Source organism: Neofelis nebulosa, chromosome 8 (genome assembly GCF_028018385.1).
Source record: "Neofelis nebulosa isolate mNeoNeb1 chromosome 8, mNeoNeb1.pri, whole genome shotgun sequence".
NCBI lineage: Eukaryota > Metazoa > Chordata > Mammalia > Carnivora > Felidae > Neofelis > Neofelis nebulosa.
This window is the reverse complement of record NC_080789.1, coordinates 132,086,348-132,112,980: the sequence shown is the minus strand read 5'-3', so window position 1 is coordinate 132,112,980 and position 26,633 is coordinate 132,086,348. Positions and strand designations below refer to the sequence as shown.

The 26,633-nt window shown below is 50.1% G+C and overlaps 1 protein-coding gene across 3 annotated transcripts in view; it reads left to right on the top strand.

Moving 5' to 3' along the window:
- The window catches only part of ECHDC3 (enoyl-CoA hydratase domain containing 3), a 31,922-nt gene extending 9,746 nt beyond the window's left edge, over nucleotides 1–22,176 (top strand). The window contains exons 4-6 of one of the 3 annotated variants that reach the window (XM_058681924.1): nucleotides 1,730–1,930; nucleotides 11,401–11,708; nucleotides 21,673–22,176. In XM_058681924.1, the coding sequence (XP_058537907.1) occupies nucleotides 1,730–1,930; nucleotides 11,401–11,708; nucleotides 21,673–21,718 (555 nt within the window). In that variant the 3' untranslated portion in view covers nucleotides 21,719–22,176. Of the gene's footprint in view, nucleotides 1–1,729; nucleotides 1,931–11,400; nucleotides 11,709–18,208; nucleotides 18,571–21,672 lie in introns of those variants that run through there. The other 2 variants (XM_058681925.1, XM_058681923.1) reach the window with 2 other exon arrangements.
- The last annotated feature ends 4,457 nt before the right edge of the window (nucleotides 22,177–26,633 follow it).

Below are 26,633 nucleotides of genomic sequence, written 5' to 3'. Positions count from 1 at the left end.
AATTTGTGAGCATCATTGTCCAGACAGCTTTTTACCCTATTTCAGGATGACTCCTTGGAAGTAATCCCTAGGGGCGCCTGGGTGGCTCAATCTGTTAAGCTCCAACTCTGGATTTTGGTTCAGGTCATGATCTCACAGTCTGTGAGTTTGAGCCCTGTCTCGGGCTCTGTGCTGACATTGCTGTCTCTTTCTCTGTCCCTCCACTGCTCACTTTCTCTCTCTCTCTCTCAAAATAAATAATTAACATAAAAAAAAAAAGAGGTAATCCCTAGATGAAAGGCATGAATATTTTTAATACTGTCGGTACCTACTGTAAGTATTTTCCAACCAGGCTGTAGAAAATCTTAGCACATCGTAGATGGCAGGCAGGAGACACAGACTGTTCTGTGCTAATCAGAGCCAAATAACTTTTCATCAGGAACCAGTTCTTAGGTGACAGATGACACTCAGCCAAAAAAAAAAAAGTCTGTCTTTGCACAAGACATTGGAAGTTCTCACGCGTTTTTCTCCTTGCTACTGCATTTCACTGGGAATGAGTTTCATCCCCAGCCATCCTAACCCTCACCGAGAGCACACGAATTCCACCATGAGCAGTCTGGGGTGCAGATGTAGATATGTGCATTCTTGTGAGGAGAGGATCATTGGCATTGATCAGGTTCTCAAAAGGTGACTCCCCCCCTCAAAAAAAAGTCCAGAACGAGTACTATAGAATATATCATATACTTAAATATCCGATTGGTTATTTTATAATGAAACTGGCAAATATCAAATGTTTGTGAATGCAGAAGGCTAGGTTCCTTGGGCAGAATCTTCAAATCAATGAAGGTCATTTTTTCTGGGTTGCCGCCATGGGAAACAAGTCCAGATGTGGTCCTTCCTTCCCGCCTGCCCTCCTTCCTGCCAAGGTTCAAAGTGCGACCATTTATACATTGAAGTCACCATAGCAACGCAGTCTGTTTAGAGCAGCAAGAAAAAATGGAGAAATAAGCCAAGTTATTTTGTAAGCTGCAAAAATAAGTTAAAGTTCTGGAGATTTATGGGGGGTGGGGTGTCACATGAGCAAGTTTTCGGCTCCTCTCTGTGCCAGTGGCCCTGTTTGGGGAATTTTATTTTGATGACAGCAGGGTGCCCCCTACCACTTTAATAGAATTGAGAGAGTGTTAATAGTGGTAATTTGGGAAGTAATTACTAAGGAAATTGCCTTCCAGTTCCTTTCCACCTTAATTTTTCAAGGATGTACCAAATACCAGTTTCAGACTCAGGAGGAGGGCTCCACGCAGACACGGTTCCCTCCGGAGATCAAAATCACTCTGCTCCTCAGTGGGGCTGCCGGGAGAGCAGCGGGGACTGTGGCCTCACAGAAGCACCCTGCCCGGGAGGGAAGACCCGGGCCTTGGGGTCCGCCAGACGCGGGTTCAGACCCCTCTGCCCCTCGTGAGCATCTCCAGTGTTGGCCGCTTGCCTCCCCCTAAGCTTTCACGTCCTGGTTGTGGAACAGGGGCTGTTCCTTCTGTGGGTCTCGGGAAGACCAAATAGTACGGTCTGGTTCACAGTCGGTATTTAATGCCAAGGTAGTTTTCGCGCCGCCTTTCACCCTTTTTTCCAGAGCCTGATACAATGATGCATCCGGAAAATGCTCTGAAAATGGTGCAGTCACATAACATGATACACGCGTTCACGTTGGACCTCACTCCTGGATGGAAATGATGTGGTGTGTCTGCTCCTTCAGGTCATGATGCTGATCCAGAACCACCCAGTCCCCGTCATCGCCATGGTGAACGGCTTGGCCACCGCCGCCGGCTGTCAGCTGGTTGCCAGCTGTGACATTGCCGTGGCGAGCGACAAGTCCTCTTTTGCCACTCCAGGTGTGAACATTGGGCTCTTCTGCTCCACCCCTGCAGTTGCCTTGGGGAGAACAGTGCCGAGAAAGGTAATGTAACTCCCGGCATCCCCTCCAGCTGCGGTCCTCCTGTGCGTGTGATGGGTAGTTCGAGAATTCGCTTGTTATAAATACCGTTTGAGTCATGACATTCTGCCCAGCATGTAGCTGGCTGGATGTGCCACGATGTCCCTTCTGATGCCTTGTGCAGCGAGGGAGTGTCCCTTCTAATTAGTGCCTCTTCCTCTGAAGCTTCTCACCGTGGGCTTGTCTGTGGGTCACCCCATTCCAATCTTGCCTGTCCCTCAGTACAACTAGTTAGGTTTCTTATTTGTTTTCATAAAGGCACACATTTTTGCAATCTTTTTTTTTCAATGTTTATTTACTTTTGAGAGACAGAGAGACAGAGCATGAGCAAGGGAAGGGCAGAGAGAGAGGGAGACCCAGAATCCGAAGCAGGCTCCAGGCTCCGAGCCATCAGCACAGAGCCCGACGCGGGGCTCAGACTCATGAACCACGAGATCATGACCTGAGCAGAAGTCAGATGCTTAACCGACTGAGCTGCGCAGGCGCCCCTGCAGTTTTGTAATCTTATTGGCAATGCAGTTGACAGTGAGTTTTGTTGTACCATAAGGTTGCCCACGAGACGTAATGGCATGGTGACATACGCCAGTACCAAAAGGCTAGGATACTGGCATCACTGGCTTATTGTTTGCCAATAATCCGTCTTGTTCCAGAAAGGATGGAAAATCGCCGATAGATGGGGTGTGTCAGGTTTACGATGGTTACATTTCAGGAGCACGATTAGCCTGTGTTTGGTGTATTGGATCCGCCCCCGGAGGAGCCATGTTACAAGAGCGGTTTTGTTGGTGCTGACCATGTTGAAGTTCATTTTCTTCACAAAGCTTTCTTCCTTCCTATTACATGATAAACTAATAATTACTACACATCTCCCAAATGTAGACCAGTGGCTTCCTTGTTCTAGAAAAAAATACATCCTCATGCTCCACTGGAAATTGGTTTTTATTTTTTTAATTGATTTTGAGAGTGAAAGAGAGTGTGCATGAGTAGGGGAGGGGCAGAGGTGGGGAGAGAGATTCCCAAACAGGCTCCACGCTGCCGGTGCGGAGCCTGACCCAGGACTTGAACCCACCAACCATAGGATCTTGACCTGAGCTGAGATCAAGAGTCAGGTGCTTAACCAACTGAACCACCCAGGCGCCCCTGGAAATCTGTTCTTAAAGAGGGAAAAGGGGGTGCGCCTGGGTGGCTCATTCAGTTGGGCATCCAACTTTGGCTCAGGTTATGATCTCACGGCTAGTGAGTTCAAGCCCCACACAGGGCTCTGTGCTGACAGCTCAGAGCCTGGAGCCTGCTTCGGATTCTGTGTCTCCCTCTCGCTCTGCCCCTCCCCTGCTCTCTCTTTCGCGCTCTCTCTCTCCCTCTCCCTGAAAAAAAATTTTTTTTTAATTTGGAGAAAAAAAGGGGGGAAGGGGGGCAAAGTCATATACCACAGCAGGCAGGGAACATAAATTGCTTCGATGTACACATACAGTAATTCAGCAAATACTTCTTAAGCCCCTACTCTGTGCCAGTGCGTTAAAGTGTGTTTCAAATATCTCATCAGAGCTCGTTGATAAGCTCCCTTACAGTTGTGCAAATCAAATCATGAGGCTGGTGCATAGTAAAAGGCCATTGTACTGATTACCCTACCTGCAACTTTTTCTCTCTTTAACACCTCATGTTCTAGAAGGGTTCACAGTGAGGCATTTAAGCCTTTGTGTCAGCCACACTGCCAGGATAAGAATCCATTCTTTCTTAACACAAACTTCTCATTTTTTAAAAAAATTCAGTCTTTAATTTAAAGGCTGGGATTTCCCCCGACCCCCATTTTATTTATTTTCGAGAGAGAGAGCATGAACACAAGACAGGGAGAGGGAGAAAGTATCTTAAGCAGGCTCCACACTCAGCGCAGAGCCCGACGTGGGATTCAGTCCCACAGCCCTGGGATCATGTCCTAAGCTGAAATCAAGAGTCTGCTGTTCAACTGACTGAGCCACCCAGGAGCCCCCACCACAAGTAAACTTTTCAAATCAAGGCTTATAAGTGAGTCCTGAAAACTTAAACATTGTATCATATTTGCTAAATTTTAAATTAGTTTTTGAGAAAAGAAAAATGTGAGAAGTACAGGCTTTAAGTTTCCAGGAGGCAAGAAACCAAAATAGCTTTTACCTCCCAGAGACAGTTTTGGGAAGGCCCAGGCCTGCTCAGAAGATGAGGGCAGAGTCTCCGAAACTGTCCCACTCAGCGCCCTGATCTGTGCTCCTTGTGATCTGACCCCCTGAGTTTCTCCCTCGTCAGCAGTCTGAAAGTGGTTAAGAGCTGTCAGTAGACGTCCCTGCCCCATCGGCTTCATCACGACATGGAGGCCTGAAGCAGATACATGGCTTGGGGACAACACTAATGAGCTGGGGTCACAGTACCGATAAAGGGAATTTAGTAGGAAGAAAAGTCGGTCAGACCTTAGGGCCTTTGCCAGGATTCTGGATCTGCAGGTCTCACCTGCGCTGTCCCCCTTTCGGAGGCAACTAGGAATCCACAAAAATCTAAACCTAACCAAAATCCGTCCTTCGTCCCTGTCGTCGATGCTTGAGTGCGCCCCTACGGACACACCCATACCCGGGCCGTAGGCTGTCGCGGGTGGTGGGCACACGTCCCCCCTACGTGTCCACAGGGAAACAAGCGTTTTTTGCAAACCGGCCTGGCAGGGAAGCTCTACCCTTTTCTGCACCGCGAGGGCCGCGTGTGTGGGTCACCAGTGCCCTCTGCTGGTCGCTGTGGGAAACTGCTCGGCTGTGCCCGAAAATGGAGGGCTGCGGTTTGTCCGCTGGGAGCAGAAATGATGGAACGCAGCCCTTGTGTTCGAGCCAGACGGAGGCCGGGCATGAATAATTTCCTACGTTTGTAAAACGTTTCTCTCCTCTGGCAGGAGTTAAATAATGCATCTTCATTGCACCATATAAACAACCTGCTTGGTGCAGCTGCTCCCTTCCCCAGAGCTGGCCTCGTTCAGAAAAGCACGGCCGGTGCCTCCGGCAGTTGCTATCACAGGAGAGCAGAGGAAAGATCCGAACCCCCTCTCCCCCCGCCAGGCACTTCTCTGGTGGAAACGCTTGCGTCCTCCTATTTTTCCGGGGTAACTTGCTGTATCTGTGGAATCTGATTTCCTAATCGTCTAATTAGATCAGAGCAGAACTTGCAAGCCAGAAAGAGTGTTAATGCCTTGCTATCAGCCTGGTATGAAGACCACCAGAGGGCCTGAGAGATGCGGGGTCTCGGGCCTGCCCCAGACAGACCTCATCAGAATCTGCACTTTAACAAGGATTTGCACAGCCATCGGCCTTGGCGCCTTTGAGAAAATGTAGTTTAACCGCCACAATTTACAGGAGGGCTTGTGGGGAGGGGGGCGTGTCAGGGCCTTACCTGAAATTATACTAGCCCTGTGACCCTCTGTCAGCTCCCTTCTCCTCTGAGTTCTCTCTGCATTGCCAGCCGGTAATGCTGACAGCTGCAGGCCGGTTCTTGTCACAGATGTGACTTGGGGCCACCTAAAGAGCCCTCTGCTTTCAAGAGCCACCCCCTTTCAGGGCTGTGATACCTAAGAGCCAATTAGAGATTCATACAAACCTACAGTTGGGATGGGCATATTAATAGTGGTCAGTGCATTTATTAGGCGCCCGCTGAGTGCCTGGCACTGTAGCATAAGCTTTACACTTACTGTCTCTAATCTTCATAATTCCACAGGAGGATGGAAGGCTTCTTCCCATTTTCAGATGAGGAAACAGACTCAGAGGGCTTGTGTTGCATCCTAAGGTCCTGTGGTTAGTAAGTGGCCGATCTGGGAATGGACCTTGGGGGACCAGCTCCAGACCCAAGTCCTGCTGCTTCTGAGATTAGCTTTGGCCTCAAGTGCTTGTTGTTGTTTTTAATGCAAGTTCCCCAGGAAGAGGAGGTATTAAACCACCAGCTTGCTAGGGTGACCCAAGATGTGCCATCCTAAAAGGCAGCTTGAATTGACAAGAGACAAGGATAAGAGAATGTGTCTCCTCTCTCATCTAAAGTTCTGGGGGGCCCAACAGAGTCACTTCAATCATAAGCAAAGATTGGCTGATTAGCTAAAAAATAAACAGACTTTCTTTTCCTTAGAGAATACCACTTCTGTTACCCAACCTGCCTGGGTAAAATCCCTATAAATCAATACATGCTAACAGTATTACCCCAATAGGCAGATAAGGACACTGAGGCCCAAAGGAGAGGATGGACCAGGCAGGGCTGAGTTAGGAAGCCAAGACCTCTGGCTACTGACCTCACTCCCACCGAGTGGTGTTAATCGCGTTAAGACCTTCCTGGTCTTCTGGGATGAAAGACCTTCCTGGTCTCTAGGGCAGTGGCAGCGGGAGGGAGAATGTGCTCCTCCTGGTCCAGGGTGACGCCGGCGTGCCAGTCTCTGGGCTGACCCAGGCCAGTGGTTTGCCTCCATCACTAAGAGCCGTGAGGCTGCTCTCCACCCACACCTAGTCGGACGCGTCTGTGACTCACGGGGACAAAGCCACTCAGCCAGCCTCCTCGCCGCCATCCCGGTCCTTCGCCTTTTCTCTTGACTTCTTTGCTTTTAAAAACTGGTGTTCCTGGGAGGTGACGTGTCTGTGCTGCTGCCTGGGTTTGAGAGGAGATTGAGAAGCGGAGCCCGTGTGCCACCGACTGCAAACCCGTGACCAAGCAGAGGCCACCCGATCCGCGTTCCCAAGCCTGACGAGACTCGGTGCGCCACGCCCCCTGGTGACCCCTCATTATCCCTTTTCACAGGAGAGTCGGTCACTTTATGTGAAGGCGGGACATGAGTAAACCTCCCACCATTTAACAATTTGGATTTTTAAAAAATCATTAGTGAATCTGTATAAGCGATGAAAGAAGTTTGCGCCAACAGTAAGCGGTGATGAATCCAAGAGTCGCAGGGACTGGTCCGGGGGGTGTGGTCCCTTCACCTGTCTGCAGGCAAGGCCCCATTTAGAGTATCCCAGAAAGAGGAGTGCCTCGTGTCTTCGAAAATATTTCCACGTGAGGTGATTTCTGAATCGGGCGGTTCTCACACCCGCTACATAGCAGGCAGGAGGAGAGGCCGGGATGGTGTGTGCCCCATTTTATTTCTGAGTGTGCCAGGAACAGAGCCCAGGACTTAGTAGCGGTCTCTTCAGATAGCTGTAAGTTCTGTCTCTCAAGGGTGTTCTGCCTGTCTGTCTATCTGTGTCTTTCTCTGCTTGGCTGACTGACTCACTGACTGAAAACGGAAATATCTTTTCTGTCCAATTAAAATGCTTCATGTTGTAGCTCAGGGTCACTTCCTCTTTGTTTATGAGTGGAGATCCTGAAATAACGTCAGGAACTGTTTGTCTACAAGGGAACGTGAGAGGTCATTTATTCTCCTGTGGGCAGAACCGCCTGTGACTGACAGGCCCCCGCCCCCATTCACACATCCCCAGGGGTGAGGACTCCGCATTCTCCCAGAGTGATTCAGTTCAGGGACTGGGTGGTTTTGGAGGTGCTCCAGAATTAAGACATTACAAACACCCAGACTCTTCCTGGGCGTGGGTTAGTCGTCTGCGGCTGCCGTAGTGCATACCCGTGACTGAGCGGCTTAAACGACAGAAATCTATTTTCTCAGTTTTCGAGGCTGGGAGTCGCAGCTTAAGATGCCGGCAGATTTGATTGCTGGCCACCTTCCTACTACGTCCTCATACGGCAGGGAGAGACAGACACAGAGACAGAGGTCTCTAACTTCTAAGGCCACCAATCCTAGTAAATCAGGGCCCCACTCTCTGACCTCATTTAACCTTAACTGCCACCCTAAAAGCCCCATCTCCGACATACACTTACATCGAAGCTTAGGGCTTCAACACTGGCATTTTGGGGCGATGCGATTCAGTGCCTGGCACTACTCTGGGTGAATATACAAGAAAGTGAGTGAATATACAAGAAAAAGTCGTGCTCGGTTTTGGGTCCCTCCTTTGCGGAACCCGGTTACCATCCTCATTAAACACAAACTCATGCCAGGTCCCTTGAGCAAGCAAAACCCTCACAGTTAACCCCCCTGCTTTATGTCTGCATCAGATGGACCATTTCCCTGGCATCCCTGTTGCACTGGCTGTGACAGTGTGCCCTGCACTCATTGGGCAGCTGTCCGTCCTGTATCTCTGAGTCATCTGTGCCCAGGGGGTAGGGGGCGGGGATGAGAGGCGATCCGGGAGGCCGGGGTCCTCGGGAGGAGCCACATTCAGCAAGTGGGACAAGGCCGCTGCCCGCTCCCTGGCCTGTGCCCTGGCCTGCAAGGAGCTTGGACTCTGAAGGACTCGCCTTGAGAACTTCTTGGAGCACTCGGGTCCTGTGCAGCGGCAGCTCCTGAGCCGGACGGGCGCCTTGCAGGCGTGTGATGGAAGCAGGGGAAGGAGGGCGGAGACAAGGAGGCTCAGGAAGAGAAAGAGAGAAGGACGTGAGGGCAACAGAGATGCCGAAGAAGCCGTTCCCAAGGGGACTGTCCCGCGGACAGATCATGAGCTCCGACGGCAGGTGCTGACTGCACTGGACGAGTAAATGCCGGTCTGCTGAGCCGGCCGCGGGAGCACCCGCTGCTTGGACTGTGGGATGGCCTCCTCCCGACTCTGCTGCCATTCCTAACTACTCTTTGAAAGTCACGTGAGGTCTTGACTGTTGCAAGTTGGGAAGGGAGTGATGGGCTTGTCCTCGGTGCATTTGGTTTTTAAGGTTGTTTTCGGGACTGGCCGCTTTCTGCTCTGTGGTCCGCATGGAATTCTGGAGAGCCGCCCGCACGAACGGAGGGAACGACAGGCTGGAAGGCGCCGCCTTCACCTGGCTTCTGACCTGGGTCCCCGCTGACACGCGCTTCTCAGGCACAGCCAGACCGGACACCGTCCCGGCCCTTTCGGGTGACTCACTGGGCGTCTTCGGCTGGGTCTTAGCGGCAGCCCTTAATCAGCAGGACCTGGTTCTCAGCTCCATGTTCAATCAGGGCTTCAAACCCACTTTGGAGCGATGACGTTGTTCCCGGTCAACCAACACATGGTCTCCGGAGCGACCCACAGGCCTCGCCTTCCTGCTGCCTCCAACACGGAGCATTGCATTCCCCAAACTGGACAGCTCTGCGATCTAGTCCATCCCCTAAAGAGTTAGGGAAATCGGGGCCTGGCACCACTTGCCCCCCACTGCCAGTCCAGAGTGTATTCCACTTGTACCCGTAGGCAGGAGTCCTCAAAGCCAGCCTTGTGACCCCTCCTCCCTTATCAAAGTTCCATCCCTCACTGATACAATCCAGTGTCCTGATTTCCAAAACCTTCTAAATCGGTGGCTGTAAGCTGGGAGCGGTATTGGCTCCAGGGGACATTTGCTGGTGCCTGGAGACATGTTTGATTGTCACAGTTGTTGGGGTGGGACCTGTAACTACCGCACCTAGCAGACAGAGAGCGGGGATGCTCTAAACATCCCACCGTGCGCAGGACAGCCCCACATAACCACATGTTATCTGGCCCAAAATATACAATGGCACCAAGGTTGAAAAACCTAGTCAGTAGCATGATCTAAATGCTAACGACTCCCAAATTTATATCTCAAGCTCGTCCAATTATCTATTACTGCACCGCGAACCACCCATAACTTAGTGGCTCAAAGCAACAACAGTAATTTGTCGAGCTCATGTATCTGCAATCTGGACAGGGCTCAGTGAGGAAGCTTATCTCTGCTCTGCAATGTGTGTGGCCTCAGCTGGGAAGAACTGACTCCAGGGGAGAGTGACAGCTGGGGGCGGTCATCCAATTGGCTGTTAGGCTGCCTTGCCGCAGGGGCCCCAGCCGGGCAGGTCACTGGAACACTTCGCATGGCCTCTCGTATGTCCTAGACTTTCCTACACCATGGCAGGCCGGCTCCGAGACTCAGCAGCCCGAGCAAAAAAGCCAGGTGGGAGCTGGGTCACCTCTGTCCAAACCTCTAAAAGAATTGGAACATCATTTCTGCTGTGCTGTCTGCCTTCATCCATCCATCCCTCAAATCACTCATCAGCAAATATTTAGTAAGCTGCCTACTAGATGCAAAGTGCCCTTTCTGGTGCTGGCAGTACAGAAATAAACAGAACAGCTAAAAACAAAACAAAACAAAAAAAACCCTCAGGGGCACTTGGGTGGCTCAGTCTGTTGGGCGTCCGGCTCAGGTCATGATCTCACTCACAGTTTGTGAGTTTGAGCCCCGCGTCGGGCTCTGTGCTGACAGCTCGGAGCCTGGAGCTGTTTCAGATTCTGTGTCTCCCTCTCTCTCTCTCTCTGCCCCTCCCCTACTCACGCTCTGTCTCTCTCTCAAAAATAAACAAACATTAAAAAAAAAAAAAAATAACTCTCACCTGGTGGAGTTTCCACGCTAGGAAAGGAGATAATACAATAAACAAAACAAATGTGTCAAATGTATAGTGTGTTAGATAGCAGAAGTACAAAGGATAAAAATACAGCTGGAAAGGGGGTTGGTGCTGGGGTCTGATTTGCAGTTTCGACAGCATGGTCATGGGGGACCTGCTGGACAAGATGTCATGTGAGCAGAGGCCCGAAGGGGACGAGGGCACCAGTCCTAAGGATAGGTGAGGACAGAGCACTGCAGGCCAAGGGAACCGCACCCTGAGGTGACAGCACGCCTGGCAGGTTCAAGAAATAGCAGGGCCTCGGGGGAGTGAGAGGGGGAGGGACAGAAAAGGCACCTCCCTGCCTGCGTAAAACCCTCTTTTAAATGGTCACTTTGAATTTCAAGAGGCCAGGCTTTGTCAGGCACAATAGCAGCAGGCCTCAGAAGGGAGGAAGCCACAGAGAGTAAGGAGCTTAGATCCCTTTTTCCCCCCCCCGCGGGCGGCGGCTCCAGGGAGGAAGGGACGTCTTGCCAGTGCAGGGGCCTCACCTATTGGTAAAAACCGACTCACACAAGACTCTTGCACCCCTGCCCTGGAAGGTGTCCCCTTTCCATCCCTCCTGCTGTGGTTTTGGGAGGCTGCTCTTTCAATCAGACCGAGGTGAAGGATCCCTGAACATCTTTCTCCTTCTGGAAAGCAGCCACCACGTTGGTCTATGGGAAGCCTGGGCCTCACCGGTTCAGTAGTGTCACCTTCCTCGCATCAGATGTGGCCGCTGCCCCATGCCTGGCCCTTGAACGAGGCAGAGGGAAGCTCCTGGCTCGCCAGGGGCTGGGAGATCCAATCTAGGGAAGGAGCAAGAGAACACGGAGAGTCCCCCCCTTTCCCGGGCACCTGTATTCTCCTTGCTCCCGGAAAGATGCTGGGTGACCTGGCAGACGTCAGGTCTATGGACCACGTGTGATTTGAGGAAGCCGAAAACGGGGCTGAGGTTGTAGGGAAGTAGGGTGGGACGGAGAGGGTCACAAGCAGCGTGCCTTAATAACGCACACGTCTCCTCCCTCAGGTTGCCTTAGAAATGCTTTTTACTGGGGAGCCCATTTCCGCTCAGGAGGCCTTGCTGCACGGGCTGCTCAGCAAAGTAGTGCCAGAAGAGCAGCTGGAGGAAGAGACCATGAGAATCGCAAAGAAGATTGCCTCCTTGAGCCGTCCTGTGGTGTCTTTGGGCAAGGCCACCTTCTACAAGCAGCTGCCCCAGGACCTTAGAACAGCCTACTACCTCACCTCCCAGACCATGGTGGACAACGTGGCCCTGAGGGATGGGCAGGAGGGGATCAAGGCCTTCATCCAAAAGAGAAAACCCATCTGGTCACAGTAAGTGAAACGGAGGAGGAGTCCTGCACCCCCCACCCCCCACCTTCTGAGGCCCAGACACCGCTGCTGCCTGGTGACCGTAGAAGAGACAGCCCGCTGTATCTTATAATGGTTTTGTCGCTTGTGGTCTGTGTGAAAAGCCGTGATTCCGCGGGGGAAGGGATGCGGTGGGGAATCGAATGGAGCGGAGGTTGGGACCTGTGCCGGCCAGCTCTGGCGGAAAGCTCGTACTTGACGTACTCCTTCACGGGGACCACAGGTGAGGGGTCACCGGATGCAGGGGAAGGCGAGGACACGCGAGGCGTGAAAGAAGGATGCCAACCTAATTCCGCTTCCAGAAGCGTCCCCTGAGGCGGAGGCCCTTCTGTCCGCCCGAGAGCAGCGAGACATTTCAAATCTCCCCAAGATTCTCCACGCTGAAAACCTTCTTGATTCCACTGAGAAATAATCACGCCTATGGCTTTGAACTAATCTTCTATGATTTAGAAAGATTACATATTTAGAGAGACTGGTAATTTTATCTTCCCAACCAGACTGTAAGCCGTCTGAGAAAAGAAAGGAAAAAAAAAATCCCTGACCTCTTTCTTTGGGTGCCCACACTCGTGGGCGTACATCAGAGGCCTGGTGTTCCTGGAGCGCGCGTCCTGGCTATCCAACACCCTGAAACCAGGGTCCTGGGCTAGAGCTGGGGATAAAGACCCCGGGGAGACGCGGCAGGGACACGGAGCACATGGCCTGCCCACCAGACAACACCCGCTCTGGACACGTTTCCAAACCCTGCCCAGCCCCTGGTAGGCAATAAAACCAGCCCCAGGCGTTCGAGCCCCCCCAGCTGAGCATTCGAATTAGGACCTAAACGTATTTCTTTTCTGGCTTCTGGTCCAACACCGCCTAAGAAACGCTCTAAGTCTCTTGTCCTCAAGCTTTTACCAAGGATCTTATCTTTTTTAAAAAGCCAACTTATCTTCCCTAGGAGTGGAAGGTGGCCATAAATGCCGTCGGTGCTGTGACAGAAATAGAGAACCATGTGGCTCAAACCCGAGGCTCTCATTCAGGCTCGAGTGTGTTGGGAAGGATGCCCCCTCACGCTTTCACAGATTCCTACTGAGATTGACATTTTTGTTTTTGCTTTGCCTGAGTTTAGAAAGGTTAAAAAAAAAAAAAAAAAAGGCGTTTTCTTAGAAAGGAGGAACTTGTTAGTAAGATGGTCCTCATGAGCAGAGGTCCCCGCGTCCTGGCCACCTGGGAGGTGCTAAGTGCCATCCGCACACTCGTGTTCCGTCTTCGTTCGGAACCCAGTAGAGCAGGTGCTAGTTATTCCCGTCCCACAGATGTGTTGTCAAGGCCCGCTTCGTGCCAGGTCAGACAGTGGACACGGGGTAGGGCGAGGGTTCCAGACTCTGCCTGCCTGAAGCAACACCGCAGGCCCTTTCCCTCTGGCCGCGCCACCTCCTGTGGAGCGCCCGGGCTGGTGTGAGGCCGGCCAGGGAGAGGGCTTCCCTGCCCCACGGCAGCTTTCCGAAGCAAGGGAACGGGCCACCCACTCCCTGCTATGCAACTTGCCCGTGCACAACAGACATCAGCTGCGAATTTTGGCAGACCCCTGATGGAGTTTTCGCTACGAAGCTAATACAGAGCTGGCTGAAGTTCTGGACTAGATTGTGAAGGACCGGGCTGTCACCGTCTGCTCAGAAACAGGGCTGTCGACGGGGCCCCTCCGCTACCTTCCTGCCCAGGTGGCCTGCCGTGGAAGTCATTATTTCACAGTTGCTGGATCACACAGCGTAGGGGACAGGGTGTGAGAAAGGTTCCGGGCCTCAGAGAAAGTGACAAGGCCTCCCCTCACACACCCGTCTGGCCAATGCAAACCCCAAGTTAAGTTTCCAGGGTCTGTATGAACATGCACCATCCCCCAAAACTGTGAGATCCCCGGGGCTCTCGGCTGGCTTCCCAGCGCACTCAGGGACCAGCTCTAGACCTTAACACTCGCCTGTGGAGAAAATAACCCAGAAGGAAGATCTGCCCCCACCCTCTGAAGTCATAGAATCCATCCCCAGGAAAATCTAAATCTGGGGTTACTTTGCATCTCTGCTTCCCTCCACTGGGACGCTGAATGAGATTGTTCTGATAGCCACACACGATGTTCGCTTTCGGAAAGCCTAGTGTGTGTCGTCTTTCCCTCTGTACCGTGCACTTCTCGGGGAGCCCTGCTGGGCTCAGCCCAGCCAACCGCGTCCCTACAGTTCAGGCACGGGAACCGGTATCCACTCCAGCTCGGGGTGAGCGAGCACTCCAGAGGCCGGCTTGAGCCCCAGAGAATACAAGCACAGGAGGGACACCGTTTGCTCTACTCCAGGGAACTCGGGGTAGCTGCCGTTCGGGAACCAGTGCTGATTTCATGAGCCTCAATTCCTCAGTTCCTGCGAGCAGCCCAGTGACGCAGTTCTTACCAGCCCCCTGGTGTGCAGGAGGCTCTGGGAAGTTCTGGCATTTGCCAAAGTCAGGCCCGTGTGTGGCTTTGGGTCTGTGGGCTTCTGAAGGCCATGCGCCTGACCACCGCACTGTGTTCCTCCCGACATCCTGGAAAGGTTCCTGTTCCAGCCCGCACACGCTGACCACCAGTCGGAAATGCCACAGCCAAGGCAACGCAGTTTCGCTTCCAGGAGGAGATACGGGAAAAGCAGGGATCTGAATGCAAACAGCATCCTGGCCCCAGGTCTGCCACGGAACTAGCTGTGTGGCAGGTGCAGGTGACAAAACGGCTTTCGCCGCTCAAGAGGGCGTGTCTGTAACAATGACACCATCGGACACTCTTGTCCTCTTCCTTGTGACATTCCGGATTCTACAATGCCGGGATTTGGGAACCCACTACGAAATTTGAAACAGGCCGCTTTTGCTCAAAGAAAATGCTCTTTTTCAAATGGAGAAGATGGGCATTTTACCTGGAGGAGTAGTAAACACTGGAAACACCTGAGCACATCTGAGACCAACAACTCCATTACAGATATTCAGAGCTGTGGGGGCCACATCCAAACCTTCTGAAGATGTGATCAACTAGGAAGACCCGCCCTGAGGCACATCTCCTCAAAATTGGCTCTTACCCTGAATTTCGTCTGGGTGCCTTATTCAGCCAGCCCCGCCCTCCACTTTCTTCTCCTTCTGAAAACCCATGGCACTAAGAGTCGCGTTTCCAAAGTGTGGCCTGTGGATGACCTGGGTCTTCAAATGCAGATTCGCGGGCTCCTCATCAGAGCTACTGAGTCACAAATGCAGACTCCCAGGGCCCAAAAATATGTATTAAAAGAAAAAAAAAAGGGGGTTTCCAAGTGATTCTGCTGCGCAGTAAAATGTATGAGCTGACTGCACGCAGGTGGAGGTGACCCATCTGTCTCCAGCTGTATCTGTATTTTAACGGTCAAAGCAGTGCAGGTGCTGTGGTGAAGTTCCGGGCAGTCACCGCTGGCTCCGAGAGGGATGTCAACAGCCTCTTCCAGGAGCCTCTCGAAACCATCCAGGCAGGCAGGTTTTCGGGCCTTTGTAGGCCCTCGGTGCTCATGCCTTTGGGAGCCCCACCCCATATCACATTAAACATCAGAAATAGGGGCGCCTGGGTGGCTCAGTTACGCATCTGAACTACGGCTCAGGTCGTGATCTCACGGTTCATGAATTCGAGCCCCGCATTGGGCTCTCTGCTGTCAGCTCAGAGCCTGCTTCGGATCCTCTGTGTCCCTCTCTCTCCACCCCTTCCCTGCTCACGTGCTTGTTCTCAAAAATAAAATAAACATTAAAAAAAAATCTGAAATATATCCATATTCCACACTAAATATAATGCTTCTATTTAGGGAAAGGAGCTAAATGATTTGCTTTATAAATTATTTTTAAATATTTGACTAACGATGATTATTTCTTGGCAGTCATCAAGATTCTGGAAGTTAAACATTCTTGAAGTTGACGTGTTACAGCTAATAAAATATTAAATTTCGATCTTGCAAGGGTTTCTCTTTTATATTTTGGAGCCCCAAGTTTATTTTTCAGGTCCCAAAGAGAGGCCCATGGAAAGCTGGCAGGCTACCTATTCTGTGCCTACAGGGTCTCCTGGATGAGCTGGCCCAGCCCCCTCTGGTTCCCTGGTGTAGGGGAGGTGGCCCTTCCATACGGAAAGGGGGAGCGAGGGAAGGAAGGTGTGGGTTGGCAAATCCAGCGTTATGAGGTTTATACTCCCCGTGTGGCAGTCTTCTGACATCCTTAGTGATTTCCAGCCCCTTCGGGTCTCCCTGTCACGACCAGGGATGTTTAAGCACAGACTCTAAAACCAATTTGCACATTTTTTTTTTCACATTTAAGACCGCTTTCTTCTTTATGTTGTTTGTTTTCAATATTCACCTAACCAAAACATGATAATTGCCAGTTTTAGAAACTTCTAGAAATTCAGAAAAAGAAAAAAAATGTATCAGCCTGAGGGGAATGCGATCTAGAGCCCATCAACACTTAAATTTACGTAGTGATTGCTCTGCACCAGGCACCGTCTTAAGCATTTTGCAGATGTTAGCACATGAATCCTCACAAAAATCTCTAGGAAGTAGGCCTTATGAATGCCGTTGGACAGACAAGAAACCAAAATACGAAGTTATTAAGTGCCTTGCCCACTATCACCCAGCTAGGAAGGGGCAGGTTCTGGTCAAAACTTTCACTTTGTAAAACTGATTAAGGAAATGTGGTCTGAGAATTTCAAAGACCTCTCTGCATCACGTGTCCCGTACAGGGCACCTGGGTTGTGAAACGCAGCGGGTCCAGTTGTGGGGCCACGGGCTTGTGACTGCCACACCATGCGACTCTCCTGCCCCCTCTTTTACTGCCCCCACTACACTGCATCACTCAGCAGATAACTTCTATGGGGTGGGAACCACGTTAAATTATTTCTTCTTTTTTTTTTTTTTTAATGTTTATTTTTGAGAGCTCGAGTGCATGAGTGGGGGAGGGGCAGAGAGAGAGGGAGCCACAATCCAAGGCAGGCTCCAGGCTCTGAGCTGTCAGCACAGAGCCCCATGTGGGGCTCGAAGCCACAAATTGTGAGATCTTGACCTGAGCTGAAGCTGGACACTTAACCGATTGAGCCACCCAGGCACCCCTAAATTATTTCTTGTTAATTCCTAGTTGAGTGTCCCACCCTCTCCAACCCCCCCACCTCCCTACTCCCCCACCCCCACCCCTGCAAAGGTGTGCATTCCTGCAGGAGCACAGTTAGTCTTTACTGGGCATTTGGATCCTCAGAGGCTAGGCACTGCTCAGCACAGAGCAGGCCTTCAGGAAGATCCGCTAGGTCCAGTTAAATGTTACCAGGGGTACAGTTCCCCCGCACAGGCTACATGATACAGACGGGCTTTTAAAAAATCCTCAGTTCACATTTTCTCCATCAGTTTTGGGAAGTGAAATAACTGAGCAGAACACGAACTAAATCACTGTTTTCTTTGTAGATCCGGCAAAGCCGGTGAGCATCTCTGTGTAAATGTAGGTCGGTACTCGGGCGTCGTGTTGCTCTGCTTCGACGCAGTCAGTCCCAGGGGTTCTGTAAAGCCTGTTTTCTTTCTTTAAAGGCATTGCTGAAGCATGTTTTAGTCTCCAAATGCTAACACTTCTGGTGATAAGACATTCCAGAGAGGCATATACGATATGTGGTTAGTTGGCAAGGGGTGAAGATATCTAATAGATGAGCACTTGATAGAATCTATCAGATTGGTTAATATGCTGATTTGAACCTTAAGCCAAAATCGTCTCATTTGTTACTGTCGTCGAAGTTTTTACTCTGATCATTTGATAATTATCCTTTAAGATAGCCAGTCTGTCCAGTTTTTACCAATGACGTTTCCCAAGGCCCCTCAGTTCCTGTATCAGCAACCCCTCCCCATTCCAATGGGGGTGGACAGGTGCCAGGCTCAATGGTTGTGCCCCTCCCCCTCCCCACACAAGGACCATCACACCCCTCCTCAGTGTGGGTGTGACCAGTCTCCCCAAGGTTACCACGTTCCCATGAAAACAGATTTAACTTCCTTTTAGTTGCATTGATTTTCTTTTTTTTCTGGATCTATTTCCAAAAGAAATAGGCAAGAGGTGATTTTTAAAACATCAATGCTTGTATTTATGAAGTGTCTACTTAATTGCAAAGCCCTATGCTAGGCACTATGGGATGGGTTTGTTTTGTTCTAAGCATAAGACAATTGCGACCCTCCATGAACTTAGTCTAAATCATGAACATGTTAGCATTCAAGTACGAAACAGTTATCACGGGACAAGAATCAGAGAGCTGAGTTACCTCTGAGCTCACCCCTATCACTAGCTGTTCAACCTCTTTGAGTCTGAAGGTCTTGGTGGTTATGAGGGGTGACAGTAACACCCACCTCCTAACTGGTTAGGAGGGTTCAATTAATGTATGCGTAGCAATATTGTTGACCACTTACCCCATAACTCCATATCCCCCTGTCCCACCCCCATTACGCCTGCAGGTGCAGTGGGAAGTTTCCACAGGTAAGCGCTTCCCCCTGTCATGGACTGAATTCTGTTCCCACCAACTTCCTCCGTTGAAGGCCTGCTCCCCAACGCGACTGCATTTGGAGGAAGGGCCTCTGAAGAGTAAGGTTAAAGGAGGTCGCCAGGATGGAACCCTACTCCCATAAGACCAGTGTCCTTAGGAGAGGAGAGAGACATACCAGGGATGTGCACGCACAGAGGAAAAGCCATACGTAGATACAGCAAGAAGGCAGTCGCCCGCCAGCGGCAGATAGACACCTCCAGAGAAACCAAACCTGCCGACACCTGATTGTGGACTGTCAGCCCCCAGAACTGTAAGGAAATAAATCTCTTCCCTAGGCCCCCCAGTCTGTGGTATTTTGTTATAGCGGCCTGAGCTAAGACACACCCTCAGGCACTTCTCTCTGCCTCTTTGGGAGTGATTTTTGGCATTCCACCAGCTGGCTCGGCCTTCAGCAGGCCAACCAGGGACACCCCTGGAGCAGCAGGAGACAGGAGCCTATGGATAAATGCCACCCCCGCCCCCCCCCCCCCCCGGTTGACTGAGGAAACAACACTGAGATATGGGTCTGTGTGTTCTCAAAAGGGCCCGGCAGGGCTGAACCCCATCATCCACAGCACCGACCCGTCGGTTCACGAAGACTTTACCAGCTCTCTCCTTCCCTGCCTTCCCTTGTCCCACACCCTCACTTGGGATCCTGCCATCACTTTCCAAATAAACAACCTTCACGTAAGTCCTTGATTCGGGGTCTGCCTTTGGGAGAATACTGAACTAAGTCAAGAGGCAGATTGACACTGGCCTCTCAGTGAGCGTCCCCTTCCCCTAACAAAAAAGTGAGACCAAGATTTAGCAACAGAACACATGTTGCAATGAAGCAATGGGAGAGGCTGCTGAATGAGCCCCACTGGCAACGTCGATTATAGGAATCAAGAGGAGAATCCATTTTGATAGGATCATCTGCATAAAGCTTTGACTTTTCAAGCTGGAAGGGATCTCAGTTCTCAGTTACCTCACAAGTTGTGACATCACACACACGGTGTCTACATGACTGAAGAGGAACAGACCTACCCAGTACTGGTACCAAAAGCAGGATCCTCTGACCAAGAGTGGGATGGCCTCCCTATTGACGTCCCCTCGAAACGATGAGGGTAAGCCCCCATAAATGTTCCAAGTTCTCTGGAAGTTTCTTTAGCAATGTTCAGGAAAAAGCCAGAGCAGGTGTGTTGTCCCCAAAGTCCCCTCCAGAGGTCCCTCGAGAAAGAATTTATGAGCTGCTCCTCTCCAGTCCCTTCCTTGACATTTATTGGCTTTTTGATGAACATTAGAATAATTCTTTTGTCAACTGCTTCTCATTAAGGACCTGGTGATGTTCTTTCTGACCGTTATTTTACTCAATATCATGCCTGGTTACTGTGAGAAGAGGTTCCACTTAGAAACGATCCATCTTTGCAGCAGGAAAGAGCTCAGGTAGGCCCACCGAGATACCCCTCCTGCGTTAACAGCCACCCCGGGGCACGTGCAGAGAACTTAGACAAATGTCCAGGCTTTAATGAATGGCTCACCCTCCAGCATCATGCTCCTCCATTTCCTTAAAGACATATTTCAGGTTTGATTCTGTTTCTTTTTAAAATAAATCATGGAGACCTTCTGGGTGAAATAATCACCAGGACTTAGTCCTTAGGGGCGACACAGTCTCACCATGAATGACAGGTCTGCCTTAGAAAAGTCTAGAACTAGCAAGTGTTGAAAGCAGGTGTCCAGTTTCCTTGATGGACTGTTTATTTCTCCCCTCACATGCACCGTCTTAACATGATGATGGCATAGGGAAGCCCTTAGAGACGTCTGAAGTTCCCACCACTCATGTCAACAATGTCAAGGTCCATATGCCCTCCTCCACCTTCCCTACCATCAGATATGTGAATCTAACCAGGAAGGGCACACTTTTTAAAAAGGTTTTTAATTATGAACAATCTCAAACACATGGAAAAGTTGAGAGAAAAGTGTCACACACTACCACATACTCAGCTTTAACAATTATTACCCAGGTTTCTAACAATTACAGGGGCACCCAGGTGGCTCAGTCGGTTAAACGTCCGACTTTGGCTCAGATCATGATCTCACAGTTTGTGGGTTTGAGCCCTGCAAGGGACTGTGTGCTGAGAACTCAGAGCCTGGAGCCTGCTTCAGATTCTGTGTCCCCCCCCTCTCTCTCTCTCTCAAAAATAAACATTAAAAATATCTTTATAACAATTATCAGTGGATAACATATCCATGGCCAATCTTGTATGCTCTGTCCCATACTCACTACCCCCATCCGCAGACTATTTTGAAGTGAACCCCAGAGTGGCCTCATTCAAACAAAATACACTGCTATCATCCAGGAAATTCCAGGGGATTTGGGAGCTCTGTGTCAGGAACGAGGCTCTAACACCAAATATTAGAACAAAAGACGCTCCTAGTGCTGTTATCGGGAAATTACAAGGGTCTCGGGAGCTATGCGCCAGGAACAAGGGCTGAGACCAACATACGTGCTTTCTTTGATCTCACAACAACATACTTCATACCTTCCCTCCTCTGTTTCATGCCTCTACCCCTCCTCCCAGGATCACTTTCCAAAGTAAATCACCTGCTTGCCAAGCTGGGGCTTGGGCAGTGCTTTCTACAGGAAGCCCAGGCTAAGATACCAACCTAGGAGAGGGGCCAAGGGAGATCTAAGAATGACAGCAAAGGGGAGTCCCAATGTGACGGCCGGGCAGGAGGCCTGGAGAGGAACCAGCCCCAACCGAAGGAGAACAGAAGCCTCTGGAGGGATGTGTCCAAGAGATTCATTGAAACTCATATGTCTGACATCGGACATCACTGACACGTGGAAGGCTGTCCTGAGAGGCCAGAGGGCATCGGAGCAGCGTGAATCTGTTTAGGTCATCACTGCTGACCAAAGGGCAGTGCAAAGGGTGCATTGATGTGCTCTTGGGGTAAGAGAAATTTAGTGTGACATGAAACTTTAGAAAATGGCCACCCCCTGTACCCTCAGGAAAGAATGAGAAATTCAGAAAAAGCTTTATGAACAACGGTGAGCCAGGGTGTTATTTATGCTGGAACAGAATATAAGGAGAACTGGCTGGAGTCCACAAGTGTGGTCATTCCAGGACCTCTGCTGGAAGGGAGAACGAAAGCTACAAAGTCTGGTGGGTGCAAAGTGGAACCCGCGTCGTCCAGGACAAGGACAGGAGTAGAAAACCGGCGTCATCGGGCTTTGATCTGTAGTTGGGCCAACAGTATACACCCCTGTTAATTTCCCAGCTGTGGTGGATGTGGTGGTGTAAGATGTGAACATGAGAGGAAGCTGCTGGAAGGAGCCCCGCGCTATCTTTGAAACTCTCAGGTAAATCTGGAATTATTTTCAAAATAAAAAGTCCTCTTTTTTTTTTTTTACAGTGATAACGCAGCTGCATTAGGGTTCTCTGAGAACCAGAACGAGTAGGACAGTTGGACAGACAGAGATCTTTAGAAAGAGATGAATCATGAGGAACTGGCTCATGCCCTTGTGGCATCTGAGTGGGTCCCACCGTCTGCAGTGGGCAAACTGAAGAGCCGGCAGGCCTAGAGCTGGTGATGAAGTTCACGGGCGGAGAGCCACGTCCGAAGGCCTGAAGCAGGAGCTTCTCAGGGCAGGAGAAGACGGATTGTCCGGGTTCCTGCAGTCACGCAGGAAGTGAGAGAACCTTCCCTGCCTCCTGCTTTTTGTTCCGCTCACGCCCTCAACTGATTGGATGAGTTCCGCCCATCTGGGGAGGGCAGTCCACTTTACTCAGTCTACCAATTCAAATGCTGAGGTCTTCCCGGAACCCTCACAGCCGCCCTCCAGAATTAATGTTTAACCAGCTACTTGGGCATCCTGTGGTCCAGCCGGGTGGACACATAAAATTAACCCTCACGGTATCTGTGTTTGTATATGTACAGCCCAGCCCTGGAAAGGTACACTCAAAACGGATAATGGTGTTTGCCTCTGGGGAGAACACCCGCGGGGAGGGGGACTGGGGTCAGGGTGAGAGAGACTCACTTTTGCACTGCATACCCTTTTGTACTGTTCACATGTGTTGCCGTTTTTAATTTTTTTTTTTTTAACGTTTATTTATTTTTAAGACAGGGAGAGACAGAGCATGAACGGGGGAGGAGCAGAGAGAGAGGGAGACAGAATCTGAAGCAGGCTCCAGGCTCCGAGCCGTCAGCACAGAGCCCGACGCGGGGCTCGAACTCACGGACCGCGAGATCGTGACCTGAGCCGAAGTCGGACGCTTCACCGACTGAGCCACCCAGGCGCCCCGTGTTGCCATTTTTAAACACGTGTACATAGTACCACACTCAAAAAATTACAATAGTCACAGGCGCCCAGGATATGCTCTGTGGGAGGCAGACTGTGAGGGGAATGTCGTGTGCACCAGGCATTCAGGAAGAGCCTTCAGATGAACAGCTGTGGGAGACAAGCAGGAACAGGCAGAGGCAGAAGTCCAGGGGCAGCCGACCTCCTGGTAAGCTCCACAGCCAACACAGCCACCAGCGTTCTTCCCCCTGGGCCAAAATGGCAGGAACCATCCCACCTGTCTCTGCTGGTCCCTGGGTGCAGGCTGTGGTGGGAAGGGCATGAACCGGGTCCAGGTGATTACTCATAGCCAAGGTACCCTCTGCAGGGTGGCGGCCACAGGCAGAAGGTGGGACAGCACATCCTTCCCCAGAAACGGAGTCTAGGTGACATGTCTGCATGTCCCCCACAGGAACAATATAAGTTCATTATAACAGGGAAACAGTTATGATGTAGTCAGAGGGGGGGAAAGGACACACGTTTGTATCTATAGCATGTAACAATTAGGCAAAGCAAACAATAAAAATAATTCTGGGGGCACCTGGGTGGCTCAGTCGGTTGAGCATCTGACTCTTGATCTTAGCTCAGGTCACAATCTCACAGTTCATGGGATCAAGTCCCGCATCAGGCTCTGTACTAACAGCGTGGAACCTGCTTGGGATTCTCGCTCTCTCCCTCTTTCTCTGTCTCTCTCAAAATAAATAAATGAACTTAAAAAAAAATAACTTTTTAAAAGGTCATTATGGGGCACCTGGGTGGCTCAGTTGGTTGAACCTCCGACTTCGGCTGAGGTCATGATCTCACGGTTCATGGGTTCAAGCCCCAGGTTGGGCTCTGTGCTGACAGCTCACAGCCTGGAGCCTGCTTCGGATTCTGTGTGTCCCTCTCTCACTGCCCCTCCCCCATTCACACCCTATCTCTTTCTCTCAAAAGTAAGTATTAAATTTTTTTTCAAATAAATAAAATAAATAAAAGGTCATTATATTCCTAGAAACTGGAACTGGAAGAAAATATTCCAAAATGTAAAAAATTTTTTCTGGAAGTGGGACTGCCAAAATTTTTCCTCTTCTTCTTACTTTTCTCTATTTTATTTTTTTTTCCAAATTTTCTATAATATTTAAAAAATTTTAAGAAGCACCCTGGGATCTGCTTCTGTTATTTCTATCATTAAACTCTGACACTGTTTCATGAGTTAATTCTGTGCTTATACAGAAGGATGAGGAATATTTGATCATTATCAAATAATGTCTAAACTTTTGGATATGATATAAGAAACGAATGGATCCTATAAACCAATGTAAACCCCACCCATTTAGGCAATCACAAGTTCAAAACAAGGTCAGTGGCCCCGGACGCTTGCTCAGTTAGAATGAGGGGCATCAGGGGCACCTGGGTGGCTCAGTCGGTTCAATGTCCGACTTCGGCTCAGGTCATGATGTCACAGCTTGTGAGCTCGAGCCCCACGTTGGGCTCTGTGCTGACAGCTCAGAGCCTGGAGCCTGCTTTGGATTCTCTGTCTCCCTCTCTCTCTAGCCCCTCCCCCTCTCACACTCTGTCTCTCACTCTCAAAAATTTTTTAAATTAAAAAAAAAAAAGAATAACAGGCGTCAACTCGTTCTTGTCCTGCGCACAAAGCAGCAGTTATAAACTTTTCCAGCAGAGGGCATTAGTGCTTTACCTCTGGACAGAAATCTCGGCTGCCTAACTTGCTTGGTTACTGTGAAGGGAAAGTCACATTTGCTTCCTAGTCCTGAGAATAAATGGAACTTATTTAGCAGGTTATATGGTGAACTTAGTTAGATGTTAGTTCAGGCCAGGCAGTGGAGAGGAAGAAGTTCATAAATTATTTAAAAAATAATAATCCTGATACAATTGGCTGACCTCACAGTGTGCTATAAAGATTGCTTGGGAGCTTTTATTCCCGGGCACCCCTTAGCGGAAGGACTGTATATCAGGGTTTTTCAAGCCAGGCACTATGGACGCCCTGAGCCAGGTGATCCCTGTTTCCGGGCCCTCCTGTGCACAGAAGGATGTCTGGCAGCAGTCCAGCCTCCACTCACTGGACACCAGTGGCACCCTTCCCTGCAGTTACAACAGCAAAAATTGTCTCCAGACATTGCCAAATGTGCGGAGGAAGAGGAGGAGGAGAAAGAGGAGGAGGAGGAGGAGGAGGAGGAGGAGGAGGAATAAAGCCACGCCCAGCTGAGAACCACTGTCCTAATAATCATCGGTCAGTGCATCAATCCTGGGATAGACGGATGCAAATGAGGCCCGCACGGCGCTTGGCGCCCTGCCCAGGGCTGCCCATGTGAAGAGGCAGCAGGGTGTCTGTGCGGAGTTTCAGGCACCTAAGTTGGGGCAGCTGCTTCTGCTCCAGACCCAACCCCACCTCCAAGCAGGACGCAGCACCTTCAGCTTTGCCCAAATAGATTGAACTCCCAGAAAACTTTACAGAAAAATGGAAAGATCACTGAAGACGTCCAAAGGAGAAGAGATGCCTCTTCACAGGATTCTCCCTTTGACATTTCTGCCCTTGACCTGTGGCCCCAAAATTTCTCGGTGGGGGGCACAGAGTCTGCCTTCAGCTTCCACTCACCCAGCACCCTTGCAAGACAAGGCAGTACCCTTCCAGCACATTCCATCCTAAGATACCTGAGTACCCCCAACCAAATCTCCTGCTAACAAGGAAGACTTTCCCCTTCTTGTGAAACCTGCATCCATCTCAGTTTATAGATGATGATACCATGTGATTGTCCCCAAATCTCACAGCCAGGAAGTGATGGGAGCAGGGCTCAGACCCCCATCACATGGCCCAAGCCCATCAGGGCATAGAGGAGCAGTGCCGAGGACCCACGACACTCTCACAGCTCACAAAAATGTTTTCATGTTCATTTCCTTTAAAATCAGAAAAAAAACATGACGCTGTAAAATAGGATTTCTAATTTTTCTTTGGAGAAAGGGTCCCATAAAGACAAATGTGCCTCGAGTCCCCTAAAGTCACCCTACACCCTCGATGTTGTGCTGGCGTTTTTAGTGAGGGTGTCACTGGCACACACCCACTGGATCTAGGCCCACTCTTGGTCAAACATAAAGCTAAATCTCAATGCTAGGGCAAAAATGTAGAAGTATAGGTCTTTTCGATTATGGGGTCAATGGTATCCTTCTCAAATGTTCATTTATTCACTCAGCAAACATTTCCAATGGCCTGCTATAAATGGAAAAATAACGCATTTAAAAATATGAATAAACTTGGGTTCTACTCCTGAACCCAAGACTACTCTGTATATTAATTCACTTGAATTTAAATGTAAAAAATATATATTAATAAACTTTTGGTTTAAAAAATACATGAATTCCAAGTTATAAAAAACAGAAAATTTTGGGGATGCCCGGGTGTCTCAGTGGGTTAAGCATCCAACTCTTGATTTCAACTCTAGTCATGATCTCACGGTTTGTGAGTGTGAGAAATAAGCCCACTGACCCAGTCAAAGGAGGGACAACGGAGACTCAGAACACAGGAAAGCAAGGTTTTAGTCAATGATCTTGCAAGAGCGGGTGTCTGACTCAGAGCAGTTACAGCAGACAATTTATCTCCCAGCATGCAAGTCCCTCCTCTGCTTCCTCACTGGCTCCTAACGCGCAAACCCCTCCCCTGGTTCCTCATTGGCTCCTAGCACACAAGTTCCTCCCCTGGCTCATTGGCTGATACTACAGAGGTTACAGCCTTACCCGGAAGTTACCTATGCCCACATTAAGCCCAAATAGTAGTCTGATTGGAACAAATGTACCTTCCCTGAGGTGACGAAGAGACTTTCAGTTCTTTGGCCCGTGCTCATTGCAAAGCCTTTGAAAAATAAACCCATAAAATGGAAAGGGGAGAAGAACCAGGAAGGAAAGTGTCTAAGGGTTTGGGACTCCATGGTGGGGATGGGGTGGGGGTGGTTCCATACATATTTCCAGTAGGTTACAAACCAATGTTAATTAGACAGCACAGCTTTTATTTGGTATTTCTGAAAACGAATCATCTCACTTACTT